Source organism: Gymnoscopelus microlampas (genome assembly GCF_963454915.1).
Source record: "Gymnoscopelus microlampas genome assembly, chromosome: 6".
NCBI lineage: Eukaryota > Metazoa > Chordata > Actinopteri > Myctophiformes > Myctophidae > Gymnoscopelus > Gymnoscopelus microlampas.
The window spans coordinates 1,903,599-1,920,317 of record NC_139943.1 but is presented as its reverse complement, the minus strand read 5'-3'; the positions used below and the strand labels follow the sequence as shown (position 1 = coordinate 1,920,317).

Genomic DNA, 16,719 nt, shown 5'->3' with positions numbered 1-16,719 from the left:
TGTCTACAGCACAGAAACCTGACATCTGTCTGTGTGTCTACAGCACAGAAACCTGACATCTGTCTGTGTGTCTACAGCACAGAAACCTGATATCTGTCTGTGTGTCTACAGCACAGAAACCTGATATCTCCACACTTCAACTTATTAGGGTTTTTACGGAAATTAATCCTTGTGCAGGAGTGTCACGCAACAATAGCCGATCTACAAGCTCACAATGCGTCGCAACGCGACACATTGTGAGCTTGTAGATCAGCTTGTAGATCGGCTTGTAGATCGGCCTTAGTTACCACAGTGTGTGCAGTAACTCCGCTGCTTTACACATTCATATTCCAATGATTAATGCCCGTGTGCAAGTTCAGATCAATTAACACATTGACTGCCAATCGCGTAGATCTACGCAAACCTAAATAATTGCGCAGCGTGCCAGTCGCGTAGATCTACGCGAAGTGGTCTTTTTTTTTTTTGTTCGCAGGTTCACATTTCATTGTAGGCCTCGTTCACCACGACACATTTCATTGTAGGCCTCGTTCACCACGACACATTTCATTGTAGGCCTCGTTCACCACGACACATTTCATTGTAGCAGCACCGGAAACTGAATTATCCGTATCTGGAGATGTTCGTTCCCATCCGCCTCCACTCTAAAGCGGAAACTAAATCTCCATTTTCTCGGTTGTTGTTTTTCTCATCGCTGATCGCTGTTTAACATAAACCGCTGTAGCTTCAAGATGGCGGATCGCCGATCGAAACGGTCTTCGCTGGGCGTCTCACACAGCTACCCTGTGTGTTTACAAACAGTTTAATGCGCGATTTTAACAGATTTAGCGATGTCTGTGGCGAGGTGAAAAAAATAAATAAAATAAAATAAATCACTGGCAATGGTGAGTACATTATGATATTAAACTCTGCTGTGGAATGTGTTAAGGAAACAGGAGATAGACTCCTGAGTCCTGACCTTTGAAAGATGTGGTGAAAGTGACCATGGTCAAGTGTGTGTGTGTGTGTGTGTGTGTGTGTGTGTGTGTGTGTGTGTGTGTGTGTGTGTGTGTGTGTGTGTGTGTGTGTGTGTGTGTGTGTGTGTGTGTGTGTGTGTGTGTGTTTTATGAATATGGAACCAATGAAAAGTATTGTCAAGAGCTTATGACTAAGCTATAACTACATTGGATCACAGGTTATTTTTCCTGGCAAGTAACAGGTTTGTTTTTTTGGGGGGAAATACAAGGTTTCTACCCGACAGCACCAACATCATGTGGGACTGTGTCCATGTTTGGACACAGGGGAGACGGCCCAGTCTACTGCAAACCAACATCAACATGCACACTGTCATCCAGTTGGCCAATTAGCACTGAAGCGTAAAAAAACTATATATATATATATATATATATATATATATATAGTTGCTGTCAGACAGAAACCTCTTATCTCCATATTTTAACTATTTGTGTTTTTTCGTAAATGAACACCCTACTTGATCACACTACAGCCTCACACTAAAGTATCAAAAGGAGCAGATCTACAAGCTCTAAACTTGAGCTTGTAGATCTGCTACTTTTGCAATGTTTTGAATTTGCATCCTGAAAAGTAACAGTTTGACATATGAGGGTTCCACCCGACAGAGACTATATTTACCTTTTTTTTTTAGAGGGGCAGAAATAATTGATGCTCGTTTATCAAAAAAGAAAAACATCCAAATTAATATTTTCTCAAATGTCACCGTGAGCATGTTTAAACAGCATGTTCATTTTCTCTCTAGCTGGTAATCATTTTCAGTTTATATGCAACTTGTCAAGTGGTGGATCTCTCATTTTAGGACAGAAATATAGAGATATTTAAAGCCCTTATTTAAGCCCAATTTTCTAAAATAACGAACACGGCCGATCTAATAAGCTCACGTGAGCTTATAGATAGATACCAATGCCAATTTAGCTATTTGGAAAAAGAAAAAGAACATTGCTTCTTTTTTTATTTTTTTATGTTTTTGTATCAAAATATTCCCCTATAATGACATACTGGTACCTAAAACAGGAACACCAGGCTAAAAGTGGTTAACACAGTGGTTCTCAAACTTTTTCGTGTCATGGACCCCCAAATTGATATGTATTTGGCCGCGGACCCCCATCTGAAAATATGTTGTGCAGAGGACCCCCAGAAGCAAAGATTTGTGTTACAAATGTTTTTTTATAAATAAAAAAAAAGCAGATCTACAAGCTCATAGCGCGGCACTCGGTGCCGCGCTATGAGCTTGTAGATCTGCTATTTTTGAATAGCCAAAGTATAAGTAAATACCCACCCAAGGTACCCCTGGGGGTCCCCGGACCCCACTTTGAGAACCGACGGGTTTAACAGACGTCAATTGACACAAATCAGCCCCAGGGAAGCTGGAATAAATCTAAATAAGCCAGCGTGGCAAATTCCCCATAATGAAACGGAGGATTGGTTCCTGTCGAGGAATACATAATTGGCTGAGAGTCATAATTGTGACGTCTTATCACGTCCCCCGTATCCCACAATTAGGCCCCATGGCCAACAGGCTTATGGTGATTTATCCTGGCACAGCAGTATAGGAGAACCAAACCCCCTGATAAAGATGACATTTACTTTCATCAGTGACTGTGCTTTAAGCCATTCAAACCGTCTAACCACTTTATCCATAATGTTATACTTTGGGCTATTCAAAAATAGCAGATCTACAAGCTCGTAGATCCGGGCAAAATCTTGAACATTTGGGCAAATATTTGAATATATATATTCGAGTGGGGGGGGGGGGTCCCTGGAACAAATTATTTTCAGAAGGGGGTCCGCGGCCAAATACATACTATACATTTTGGGGGTCCTTGACATGAAAAAGGTTTTCAGCACCACTGATATAGCAACATACGTTTTTTTTCTTCAGTAAACTGTTAGGATTTAGAAGACATTTGTAGAATCCCCCAGAACCAAAGATTTGAAATGTTCGCTTTATATATATTCAAAGATTTGCACAGATGTTCACAATTTTTCTAAAATAGCAGAGAAGCTATGAGCTTGTGTATCTGCTATTTTTGAATAGCCAAAGACATCTAAAAGTGACACAGATGCGTCCCTGGTCTTAATGGGTTAAGTCAAGTGAAGCGTTGTATTAAAATGTGGATAGTCTTATTTCTAGATTCGATTCCACCTGCACTGACATTCTAAACTCTGTTGCTCCTCTAAGGATTAAACGCCCTAGACCACTCTCCGAACCCTGGCTGAACGACTCCACTCGCAGCCTCCGACGCGCATGCAGGCGCGCGGAAAGAAAGTGGAATAAGGACAGATTACACGTTTCCCTTCAGATCCTCCGTGCCTGCTTTTCAGACTACCAAAAATCTGTAAAAAATGCCAAAACACTATATATTTCAAATCTGGTATCCACGAATTGCCACAAGCCACAGGTCCTTTTTAATGTTTTTAACTCCTTAGTCAATCCCCGTGTCTTACCATCTGTTGTGCCATCAACACCTCTCTGCGAGAGGTTTTTAAAGTTTTCTATTGATAAAATTGCAAACCTGAGGTCAGCACATATGTTCACCACACCAGAACCGGTTCCCCCATTCCACCATGCTGCCCTTGACACCTTCCTACCTATATCTCTCTCATCACTTGCGGATATTATTTCACACCTGCGACCCACAACCTGCTCCCTTGACACCATCCCCTCTCGCCTCCTTAAAGACGTTTTTGATGCCATAGGGCCCAGCGTGCTACTCATCATCAACACCTGTCTTTTCACAGGCTGCGTTCCACTTGCTTTTAAACAAGCGGTGGTCCAGCCCCTTTTAAAAAAGAAAAGTTTAGATCCCACCATCCTGTCTAATTTCAGACCTATCTCCCAACTCCCATTCCTTTCAAAGGTCTTAGAAAAAGTGGTCTATGTCCAGCTCCAGCTGTTCTTAACCACACACGATATTCACGAAAAATTCCAGTCCGGATTCAAGCCTGGCCACAGCACCGAAACCGCTCTTTTAAAAGTTTTTAATGATCTAATTTTATCCATTGATAAGGGCAACTCTGCTGTCCTAGTACTGCTTGACCTGACTGCCGCCTTCGACACAATAGACCAGGGGTTCTCAACCTTTTCAGGCCGCGACCCCCAAAATAATGATATTATTTCTCGCGACCCCCCGCGTGCACGCGCGCGGTCCCGTTTGCGCGCGCGAAGGTTATTTAATTATAATAGGTTGTTTGATAATTGTTTATTATCAAAACATTTTTGCAAAAAGTGGGGTAAATTGAGTAAATTAACTGATAAAACATGAATTAATGATAACATAAAAAAATATTTTGTTAAAAAATAAAAAATAAAAAAAATCTTTTTTTTCAAATAAACCAAAAAATCTGGTGACCCCCCCAAATTATTTGGCAACCCCCCTGGGGGTCGCGACCCCCAGGTTGAGAACCACTGCAATAGACCACAGAATTCTTTTACATAGGTTAGAATATCACGTAGGTATCACTGGCACAGCCCTCAACTGGTTCCATTCATATTTAACCGACAGGTCCTTCTCCATCCGCCTAGGGGACTTCACATCCACCAAGGCCCCCCTTACTTGCGGGGTCCCCCAGGGATCGATCCTGGGCACCATCCTCTTTCTGTTATATCTGCTACCGCTAGGGCCCATCATCCAAAAACACAATATATCATTCCACTGCTTTGCAGATGATATCCAGCTATACCTGCCCTTACAATCAACATCCACTAACTCACACCAACTCCTACTAGACTGCTTAGCTGACATTAAAAATTGGATGAACATAAACTTCCTTGAATTAAATGAAAATAAGACGGAAGTAATCCTCTTTGGCCCCCTCTCCTCCGTCCCTCCCCCCGACACACTAAGCTCCCTAAAATCCAACATTCACCCCTACGTCAAAAACCTCGGAATCATCTTTGACTCCAAATTCAAATTCGATAAGCAAGTCAGCTCGGTGGTTAGCTCCAGCTTCTACCAGCTGCGCCTATTGGCCAAAGTCAAACCCTACCTCTCTCCCAGTGACCTCGAGAGAGTAATTCACGCCTTCATTACCTCCAGGCTGGATTATTGTAATTCACTTTACATTGGCATAGACCAAGCCCTGCTTAGACGCCTTCAGCTCATCCAAAACGCCGCTGAGTTGAGTTGAGTAAAATGGGCGGGGTCTCATAGGGACACTGGTGGTGCCATGTAGTAAATGGCCAATTAGTACATTTGAGCTGAGGTTTGTGTCCAAAAAGGACTCGCTATGAGCACTATATCTGCAACTAGATGTATGGCTTCAGTGTCTCTTGCTAAAGCAGTGGCTCTCAACCTTCTCAGGCCACGACCCCCCAAAATAATCTTTTTTTTAACTGGGGACCCCCCCAAAATAATATATATTTTTAACTGGGACCCCCCCAAAATAATCATTTTAATTTTTTTTTAGCTCAAATCAAAAAGTGACACAGATGCGTTCCAGGTCTTAATGGGTTAAGTAGAAAAGTAGCATCAGTCTGGGTCTCCAGGAGCATGAAGCTCATTTGAAACATCTAGGCCACCGTGCCCAATAAAGTACAGATACAAAGAGTATCTGTACTTTACTTGAGTATTTGACTGAGCAACTTTCACCGTACCTCGATACTGAGTGCCAAGCAGGGAGACATTGGGTCCTAATGTTTTAGTCTTTGGTTTGTCCCGGCCGGGGAATCGAACCCACAACCTCAGGAGGGACAGCCTTAACTCTTTGACTGCCAGAGTATTTTCATAAAGTACTCCCCCAGTGCCAGCGATTTTTGTGTTTTTTTTATTATTATTATTTTCATTCAAATAAATTCTCTGAGTTGGGTTTTAAACACATACGACAAATCTGCCACTAGAGAGCAGCAAATGACAGCTTGATCAGCTCGCTGACTCACTCGCCCCCCCCCCCCCCCCACCCCCAGTCAAACAGTGAAATACGTCAAACCGGACGTGACGTGTTCTCAGATTGTCCGATCGGCCAAAATTACGATGTGATACACGACGGCGATGACTGTTCGTCACCCAGACTATAGATTGTAGAAGTTGACCTCTCCGTTAGTTTTTTATACCGTGTGAAAAACCGTGTTTCCTTATTCTGTCCGAAAATGACCGGGGGAAAAAAATAAAAAAACGGAAACGGAACCCCGGCCATGAAACCGGATGCAGGTGTGGGTGAAGTAAGTGGAACTCGAAACCAAGATTGAAAAATAAGCAGCATAGCGCGATCAGAGATTAAACAATGAACGCGCGTCTAACGCGTCTAACGCGTCGACGGCCAACTGGACAAACTAGCAATTGACGCGTTATCGAGTCAACGGCATTCAAAGAGTTAACCACAAGACCCCTGAGCTGGTTACTTTTGCCTGTAGTCGAGTAATATTTGACCAGGAGTACCGTATCTATAGTCTGGTAAACCCTCGATCCAAAAATCTCATTTCCATTTGATTTCAGGAGTGAGTCTGGCCTGAACCGCCTTTCTGCAATATTGGCTGTGGGCTGGAGTTGGGCGGGAGTAATACCGTTGACTGACAACCCCTTCAGCCAATGATCGTTTTTCCCCTTCAGCCAATCAGCAGTTCATTTTACCACCTCCAGACTAATGTGACGCAACGGGACTTTTGAGACGGCCATGCCCAAAATAGGTTGCCTTATTTGGATACATGCGTGTCACTCCCCACCCCTGCCGGTTCTCTAAATTTATATTTTTAAATAGGCTCTGTCATGATTAATTGACCACATATATGAAGTTAAACAACTAATCTATCCAAACGATATCTTGATAGTAAATTCCGTGCCTCAAAAACGAAGTTTGAGACCGTTTTAAAAACGAAATTAAGAAGTGATGGCACTCGGACAACAACAATGGCTGCCGTTCGTCTTTTGTCAGCGGCACTCAGGCTGCACTCGGCTTCATTCGGGCTCACTCGAACTTGCCACCTGATTGGCCAACTGTCGCTGTCAATCACAGAACGATGTGGGACGACGCTGATAGGCTCGTCAGTTTGGCGTACAGAGCCAATATTGCAGAAAGGCGGATCAGGCCAGACTCACTCCAGAAATCAAATGGAAATGAGATTTCTTGAGGGAGGGTTTACCAGGCTACCGTATCTATACTTTGACTCAAGTTCTGGGGTTGATTACTTTGTGTGACAGTGTTGATTTCGTCGACTAAAACTATGACTAAATATAAACTAAGCTATGATGACTAAAACTAAGACTAAATATATTGACAATTTTGTCAACAAATCAAAACTAGACTAAAATGTTAGTGAGGGATCTAGTGGAGAAGAGATCCACTAGAACTAAAAGACAAGTCATTTTATGTTTGATTGCGCTCGGGTGTTGCGCTCTGAAAATAGCAGATCTACAAGCTCACAACGTGTCGTTGTGAGCTTGTAGATCTGCTATTTTCAGCATGCAACCCATGTGTAAAATCCGCCATTACAACGCCATCAAGGCACCGCCAACATACATTTTAGTCGACTAAATCAACTGTAGATTTAGTCGACTATAATCTTTTAGTCGATTAAAACTAGACTAAAACTAAAACATTGTAGGTCATTGGTTCTCAAAGTGGGGTCCGGGGACCCCCAGGGGTACTTGGGGGGGGGTTTCCAGGGGGTCCCCAGCAAAATGTGTTAATATAGCGTCACAATAATTTTAACCTTTTATTATTTGGCTATTCAAAAATAGCAGATCTACAAGCTCATAGCACGGCACCGAGTGCCGCGCTATGAGCTTGTAGATCTGCTATTTTTGAAAAATCGTGAACATTTGTGCAAACTTTGGGATATATATATTTTTTACTTTTTTTACATTTTTTTTTTCCCTAATATTTTATCCCGCGATTTTTGTAACCCATTTTATTCACCCGGTGCCAATTTCCTAAGTGATCCTGGGCGCTACACCAGCCCTACACCAGCCCTACACCAGCGCTACACCAGCGCTACACCAGCCCCCCACAGCCAGGGAGGCCAGGCCCGAGCTCATGCTTCCTTCAGTGCATGAGAGCCAACTGACCTTCTTGTCACCTGACAGGGGGGGGTTTCCCCGGTAGGACGTAGCGCGTGGAAGGAACACGTTATTCCAACCAGTTCCCTTCCCCTCCATCAGGCGCCCCGGCTGTCATGGGGGAGGCGGTATAGAGACCAGGATTACTACATGTTTTTGTGAGGGTATTAACTACCCTGAGAGACACGGGGAGAACATGCAAACTCCACACAGAGTAGGCCCTTTCACCAACCCCACCTAGGGTATGGGCGCTTTTTTTAAAACTTTTTTAACTCAAATATTCTCCTCTGGGGGTCCCTGGAACAAAATATTTGAGATGGGGGTCCGCGGCCAAATTCATTTTGGGGGTCCTTGACATGAAAATGTTTGAGAACCACTGTTGTAGATGACTACAATATGACTAAAACTACATCGAATTTTATTCAAAAGACTATGACTAAAACTGAATCAAAATTTGCAGTCAAAAAAAAACAGTGTGTGTGTGTGTGTGTGTGTGTGTGTGTGTGTGTGTGTGTGTGTGTGTGTGTGTGTGTGTGTGTGTCCACGTCACTGTGTCTAGAACATTGGTTCTCAAAGTGGGGTCCGGGGACCCCCAGGGGTACTTGAGGGGGTTCCAGGGGGTCCCCAGCTAAATGATGGACAGGAACCAAATGGACCCTTATGGGTCTGTAACTCTGAGAGTGTACAAATGGAACCAAATGGACCCTAACGGGTCCATTTGGTTCCATTTGCACACTCTCAGAGTTACATTAACATTGATTTTACAATATGAATTGGGGTCCCAGAGGTATAAATGCCATTAAATTCCCTTATTGGGGTCCCTGGCTTATATTTTCAAGTGGGGGTCCGCGGGGTAATAAGTGTGAATTTGGGGGTCCTTGCCATGAAAAAGTTTGAGAACCACTGCGTCTAGAAAACGAGGTGAAAAGCCCACCTTGTCCCCGGTGGTGATGCTGCCACAGTGCAGGGAGTTGATGTCGTCCCTACACTTGTCCATGAAGCCACAGATGAGGCGGTAGTCGCTGAAGACGATGCTGGTCATCTTGGTGATGTACTGGTTGCACTGGTACTCGCTGATGTTGCCCCGGTGGTCCACCAGGCAGGACACCAGGTAGCCCTTCCCCCGCTCCTCCGCCGCACACTCCTTGATCTGCAAACAAGACATTATAGAACGGACCTTAAGACGCAAAGCGTGTCATGTTTAGATGTTTATATCTATAACCATCGTGTTATACTTTGGGTCTAACCCTAAGAAATAGCTCATATCTGCTATTTATTGTATTTTTATGGTTTGCAGTGGTGCAAAAAGTACTCACATTATTTACTTAAGTAAAAGTACCAATACTGCAATACAAAAATACTCTGTTACAAGTAAAAGTCCAGAATTAAAAATGTACTTGAGTAAAAGTACAAAATTATTGTCATCAAAATGGACTTAAAGTACCAAAAGTAAAAGTACTAAATATTTGAAAATAGCCGATCTACAAGCTCACAACGCATCGGCTTTTTGTAGATGGGCTTTTCATAGACATTCAGGGTGCTTCTTGAGGACACACTACATAATAACTGCACCGGTTTCATGTCACACTATGTTTATTTGCATCTGTGACGTTATGTGATTCAAATGTTTGTTATTGTTTGTCATTATGTATGTGTTTTATATGTTGTTATCATTATGTATGTGTTTTATATGTTGTTATCATTATGTATGTGTTTTATATGTTGTTATCATTATGTATGTGTTTTATATGTTGTTATCATTATGTATGTGTTTTATATGTTGTTATCAGGACGTCCTTGAAAAAGAGAGCTTTCTCTCAATGGGCTTCCCTGAATAAATAAAGGAAAAATAATAGAAAAGAAAGAGTACTTTTTCCACCACTGTACCTAATGACTCAGAGGAATGTGAACCAGTTCTATTCTCTGGAACAGACGGCCTGATGACCCCAGACCTGACCCAACACTGTCTGTCCTCTTTTAACCCATTAAGACCTGGAACTGTGTCATTTTTAGATTTGAGCTAAAAAGCATTATTTTACACTTTGGTCTATTCAAAAATAGCAGATCTACAAGCTCGTAGCGCGGCACCGAGTGCCGCGCTACGAGCTTGTAGATCTGCTATTTTTGAAAAATCGTGAAAATGTGTGCAAATCTTTGAATATATATATTTTTAAAGCGAACATTTTTAACTCAAATCTTTGCTTCTGGGGGTCCCTGGAACAAAATATTTTGATGGGGTCCGCGGCCAAATACATATAATTTTGGGGGTCCTTGACATGAAAAAGATTGAGCACCACTGATATAGAAACATAGGTTTTTGAGAATACTGTTGAGATTTAGGAGACATGTAGAATCAGCTTCAGGTCTCAATGGGTGAAAAGACCCCAGACCTGACCCAACACTGTGTCCTCTTTTAAAAGCAAGCTTAAGCCCTCCTTTCCAGGACGTGCGTCTGTCTGTCTGTCTAACGGTCTGTGTGTGTGTGTGTGTGTGTGTGTGTGTGTGTGTGTGTGTGTGTGTGTGTGTGTGTGTGTGTGTGTGTGTGTGTGTGTTCCTATACTTGTGAGCATAGATCTAGAAACCTAGACACCTCATTGGCCCGCTGCAGTTCATTGGAGGCGGAAGGCACGCTGCCACTCAAAGTCACTACTGGCCAATCACGGCGCGTCTTTTTCCGGGACAGGGTCAGAATGTAGTTGTCTCCTCAATAAACTCCTTACAGAGGAGGGGGGCAGACGGCGGGGTGGAGGGTTTTGAGGTGGGGCCAACGTGTTGCTCTTGATGCACTAGCTATGTTGGCTGGGGTGATATATACTTCATTATTTTGACTTTTCATGAACTGTATACATACTGCTAACAGTAACTGCTCAAAAGAATTAAGGGATCAAAGTGTTCCCTTAAAGGACTAGTTCACCCAAACAATTACGTATTTTCTATCAATTACACACCCCATGAAGCATTGAATTCATGGAGATTGTTTTGTTTTTATCGCATTCCTAAACCAATAATCTGATGTCCTGCAGTCTCTCCGGTAGGAGACACAAAGAGTCTCCTTTGTGTCTCCTACCGGATACATTAGCATCTTTATTATTATTATTATCAAATTATTGGCTCAAAACCCCAAGAATTTCAATGCTTCATGGGGTATGTAATTGATAGAAAATAAGTCATTTTTTGGGTGAACTACTCCTTTAATCATTTTGAGCAGTGTAGTATATTATGCTGGAGGGTGATGTATTAGGCCTACATGTAAATGACTGGTAGGGTTGTACGTGTCACCGTGTGTCTTATTGGTTTCTGTACTGTACTGTTCTGTTCTGTTCTGTTCTGTACTGTACTGTACTGTACTGTACTGTTCTGTACTGTACTGTAGACCATTGGTTCTCAAAGTGGGGTCCGGGGACCCCCAGGGGTACTTGAGGGGGTTCCAGGGGGTACCCAGCAAAATGTGTTAATATAGCGTCACAATAATTATGACCTTTTACACTTTAGGCTATTCAAAAATAGCAGATCTACAAGCTCATAGCGCGGCACCGAGTGCCGCGCTATGAGCTTGTATATCTGCTATTTTTGAAAAATTGTGAAAATGTGTGCAAATCTTTGAATATATATATTTTTATGCGAACATTCTTAACTCAAATCTGTGCTTCTGGGGGGTCCCTGGAACAAAATATTTGAGATGGGGGTCCGCGGCCAAATACATATCATTTTGGGGGTCCTTGGCATGAAAAAGTTTGAGAACCACTAACTGCACTGCATTGCATTGCATGCATGCATGCAGCTGGTCCGTGTCTCCAAGGCAAATGTCTCTCAAGGTAGACAAAATAAAGTCACCTTGAACAGAGAAAACCGTTCCCTAAATGTATGTTTACACTTGAAACGAGTGGGTTACAAATGAGCAGCTCTTTGTTTTGGGGAAGTCACAGTAAACTGGTGGATGAGCACTGATTTGGCACTTTTTGGTGTAAAGGGGGAAAAAAAACAAGTATATAGACCCCTGGAGTATAGACTCCTGTGACCTCACAATGTGTCACAACGTGTTGTGTGAGCTTGTAGATGTTATTGACGCTTTGGTGTAGAGGGAGAAATCTGCTTTATCCTCCTGATCATTTTCAGAGCTTCCATTGCTCCAGACTGTGTGACGGAAGCAGTTAGAACACTGTGGGAGGCAACAGTCTGGCTCACCAGAGACCAGGTTTAAGTGGAGAACGACCAGTTTAACCCATTAAGACCTGAGCCCATTCTTTAAAAAAAAAATCAAAATCCTAACAGTTTTTGGAAAAAAAATATATATATATATTTTTTCACGATTTTTCAAAAATAGCAGATCTACAAGCTCATAGCGCGGCACTCGGTGCCGCGCTATGAGTGAAAATAAGTCATTTTTTGGGTGAACTACTCCTTTAATCATTTTGAGCAGTGTAGTATATTATGCTGGAGGGTGATGTATTAGGCCTACATGTAAATGACTGGTAGGGTTGTACGTGTCACCGTGTGTCTTATTGGTTTCTGTACTGTACTGTACTGTACTGTACTGTTCTGTACTGTACTGTAGACCATTGGTTCTCAAAGTGGGGTCCGGGGACCCCCAGGGGTACTTGAGGGGGTTCCAGGGGGTACCCAGCAAAATGTGTTAATATAGCGTCACAATAATTATGACCTTTTACACTTTAGGCTATTCAAAAATAGCAGATCTACAAGCTCATAGCGCGGCACCGAGTGCCGCGCTATGAGCTTGTAGATCTGCTATTTTTGAAAAATTGTGAAAATGTGTGCAAATCTTTGAATATATATATTTTTATGCGAACATTCTTAACTCAAATCTGTGCTTCTGGGGGGTCCCTGGAACAAAATATTTGAGATGGGGGTCCGCGGCCAAATACATATCATTTTGGGGGTCCTTGGCATGAAAAAGTTTGAGAACCACTAACTGCACTGCATTGCATTGTATGCATGCAGCTGGTCCGTGTCTCCAAGGCAAATGTCTCTCAAGGGAGACAAAATAAAGTCACCTTGAACAGAGAAAACCGTTCCCTAAATGTATGTTTACACTTGAAACGAGTGGGTTACAAATGAGCAGCTCTTTGTTTTGGGGCTATAAGTCACAGTAAACTGGTGGATGAGCACTGATTTGGCACTTTTTGGTGTAAAGGGGGAAAGCTTGTGTGAGCTTGTAGATGTTTTTGACGCTTTGGTGTAGAGGGAGAAATACGCTTTATCCTCCTGATCATTTTCAGAGCTTCCGGTGCTCCAGACTGTGTGACGGAAGCAGTTAGAACACTGTGGGAGGCAACAGTCTGGCTCACCAGAGACCAGGTTTAAGTGGTGAACGACCAGTTTAACCCATTAAGACCTGAGGCCATTCTTTAAAAAAAAATCTAAATCCTAACAGTTTTTGGAAAAAAAACAAAAAAAATATTTTTTCACGATTTTTCAAAAATAGCAGATCTACAAGCTCATAGCGCGGCACTCTATTTTTGAATAGCCAAAGAAATCTTAGAATGACACAGACGCGTCCCCAGTCTTAATGGGTTAAGACCTGAAGCCGATTCTACATGTCTCCTAAATCCCAACAGTTTTCTGAAAAACGTATGTGTTTCCATATTAGTGGTGCTCACATTTTTTCATGTCAAGGACCCCCACAATTATACGTATTTGGCCGCCGACCCCCAATCTCAAAATATTTTGTTCCAGGGACCCCCCCAGAAGTTAAAAATGTTGCACACATTTTCACAATTCTTCAAAAATAGCAGATCTACAAGCTCATAGCGCGGCACTCGGTGCCGCGCTACGAGCTTGTAGATCTGCTATTTTTGAATAGCCCAAAGTGTAAAATAATGCTTTTTTTTAGCTCAAATCCAAAAAAAGGACACAGATGCGTTCCAGGTCTCAATGGGTTTAAGAGCGCCATCTCCCCAGCTTACCTCAGTAATGGTGGTCTTGCACACTTCCACCGCCACAGACTCAAACTTGGGGTCAGTGGTCAGATTCAACTTGTAGTTCCACAGGAGCTGGAGAGAGAGAGAGAGAGAGGACGAGGTAAAAACGTGTTTAGGAAAATATACCATTTAGTCTGGGTGTTACGACACATTAAAGCTGTTTCTCTAGTATCTAGTAACTCTTATCTCCAGATTTTTAACGTTTTGTGCTTTTTCGTTAATCAACGTCCTACTTGATCACACTACACACTACAGCGTCACACAAAAGCATCAAAAGTAGCAGATCTACAAGCTCGAAACGCGGCGCGAAGCGGCGCGTTTCGAGCTTGTAGATCTGCTACTTTTGATGCTTTTGAATTTAAAAAGTAACAAAGTTTTGGTCATATGAGGTTTCCACCCGACAGAGCAACCCGATCTCACACGACTTTAGTATACATTGCAGGGAGGTGTCATTCCGTGCATAGACAACTGGAAAACCCGAAAAATTCGGTGCATTCGCCGCCTCGCATCTCCCCCGTTGACTATAAACCATTTCGGGGCGAGTTGCCGTCCCGAACGCGAACAGCCTTCTCCCTGGCTGTTGAAGGCAAAAGGGGGCGGGGCTGGCGGGCTAAGTTAGTGCAGTGAGTGAGTGTGTCAGTTGGGGCAAACGCAGTCCCCACAAGATCATTTACGATTCTGTGCCTATCGGTACATAACTCGGACGGCGCGTAGTCGACTAGCAGACCATCGGCCGGTCGTCGCGGGCACTCGCGCCTGGAGGCGCTCGGGCGCGACTCCTCGGCCTCAAGGTCTGCTGAGTCGGCGCGCCTCCGTCATGGTCCAAAACTATACTTTATCGGCGAAAAAAATAGTCCGCGGTTGTTTGAAAAAGTGTTGTCCGAAGCGGGAGTCGAACCCAGACTCCCAGAGGTAGTGGATCTAGCGAGGTGCGCCACTGAGGCCGGTGCTGAAATTGGGTATTCGGGCTGGATTAGAATGTGACGTCCTAACTCTTCTATTGTAGAGGAAAGAAGTCCCCGCCCGCGTGCCCGCCCAATAAGCCTTTTGGGCGGGCGCGAAGCCTAGCCCCGAAGCCAGGGAGAAGGCTGTTCGCGTCCCGAACGTTGCGACGTTCCCTTGAGCCTACTCAGCGCCATTTGAGTTACGTACCGATAGACACAGAATGGTACATGTTGTTGTGGGGACTGCTCCGCTTCCGGGTTTTTCCGGGTTGCAACTGGTTACGCCCACCGTGGGACTCGGCGTACATATGCACGGAATTTGGGGTTTTCTAGGCGACTATGCACGGAATGACGTGCACGGGGTCCGTGCAATGTGTACTACATTGTTGTGAGATCTGGCTGGACAGAGATTAAGAATTCTTCAAATTTATAGAGGGCAAATATATGATCAATTTGTTCATCATTAATAGCAATGGACAACGTTGTGGTTGCTGTACGGGGCGGGTATATAATATACCAGCACCCGTACGCACTGCATTATGGGGGTGGATGTATATTATGTGCGGGGGACGAATGCACACCCATGTGACATGGCTTTCCTGTTAAATGTCACCTACGTGTGTGTGTGTGTGTGTGTGTGTGTGTGTGTGTGTGTGTGTGTGTGTGTGTGTGTGTGTGTGTGTGTGTGTGTGTGTGTCTAAGTCTAAAAGTCTAAAAAAACCACAAGGGAAATCTCAAAGAGATAGGCATGTCGAGAGATAACGTGACCTAGTTTAGAGAAATAACACTTTTTATGGCGCGGGCACACTGTGATTCTGAGTTAGATGACACTCATCATCACGTCTGCAGTGGAAAGTCAAACCAAGGTGAAGCAGAACCTTCAATTAGGAGGAACTGACACTAAAACCAAAAAAAGGCCACAGCGGTAGGCCTACTTTATCCAATACGTTAACCCGTTAAGACGCATCTGTGTCATTGTTATGTTTGAGCTGAGAAAAGCACTATTTTACACTTCGGCTATTCAAAAATAGCAGATCTACAAGCTATGAGCTTGTAGATCGGATTTAGAAAAAATGTGAAAATCTGAGCAAATCTGTGAAAATGTTCTGTTAAAGCGAACTCAAATCTTTGCTTCTGGGGGGTCCCTGGAACAAAATATGTTCAGATGGGGGGCCAAATACATATAGTTTTGGGGGTCCTTGACAATTATGAAAGCAACAGACGTTTTTTTTTTTGGAAAACTGTTGGGATTTAGAAGACATTTGTAAAATTGGCTTCAGGTCTTAACTCTTTTTTTCTTTTGAAAAACATGTTCAGAACCCAAGATATGATGACTTAAAGATGTGCAGCTCCATCCACTCCTTGTTTAACCTATAACTTAAAAAGGCTGTATCTCGCTTCCTAAGCACTTTTTTTTTTACAATGAATTTTGGCTGTGGCACTCAGAGCCAAACTGCCATAAATAAGCATGGCATTGAATGAGTTAATGGGTTAACCAACCCGATCGCCAGAGGAAACGTTCTCATTGAACGTTTTTCAACGTTTCTCAAAATCCGTGCATAGACTACTGGAAAACCACAAATTCCGTGCATAGCCGCCTCGCATCTCCCCCATTGTGACTAAACCATTTCGGAGCCGCGCAGTCTCAAGGAAATTGTCGCCGTGTGAAGGACCACCGAGCGAGCTAAAGCGAGCGAGTTGCCATCCTGAACATTGCGACGTTCCCTTGAGCCTACTCAGCGCCGTTTGAGTTACGTACCGATAGGCACAGAATCGTAAATTCTGTTGTGGGGACTGCTCTACTTCCTGGTTTTTCCGGGTTGCGACTGG

General features: G+C 43.4%; 1 protein-coding gene across 1 annotated transcript in view; it reads right to left on the bottom strand.

The window, feature by feature from the left end:
* The window catches only part of glg1a (golgi glycoprotein 1a), a 95,078-nt gene that overhangs the window by 57,396 nt on the left and 20,963 nt on the right, over positions 1-16,719 (bottom strand). The window contains exons 3-4 of the mRNA XM_084060401.1: positions 13,931-14,017; positions 8,941-9,156 (exon numbers count right to left, since the gene is read on the bottom strand). Coding sequence (XP_083916527.1) covers positions 8,941-9,156; positions 13,931-14,017 — 303 coding nt within the window. The remainder of the gene's footprint in view (positions 1-8,940; positions 9,157-13,930; positions 14,018-16,719) is intronic.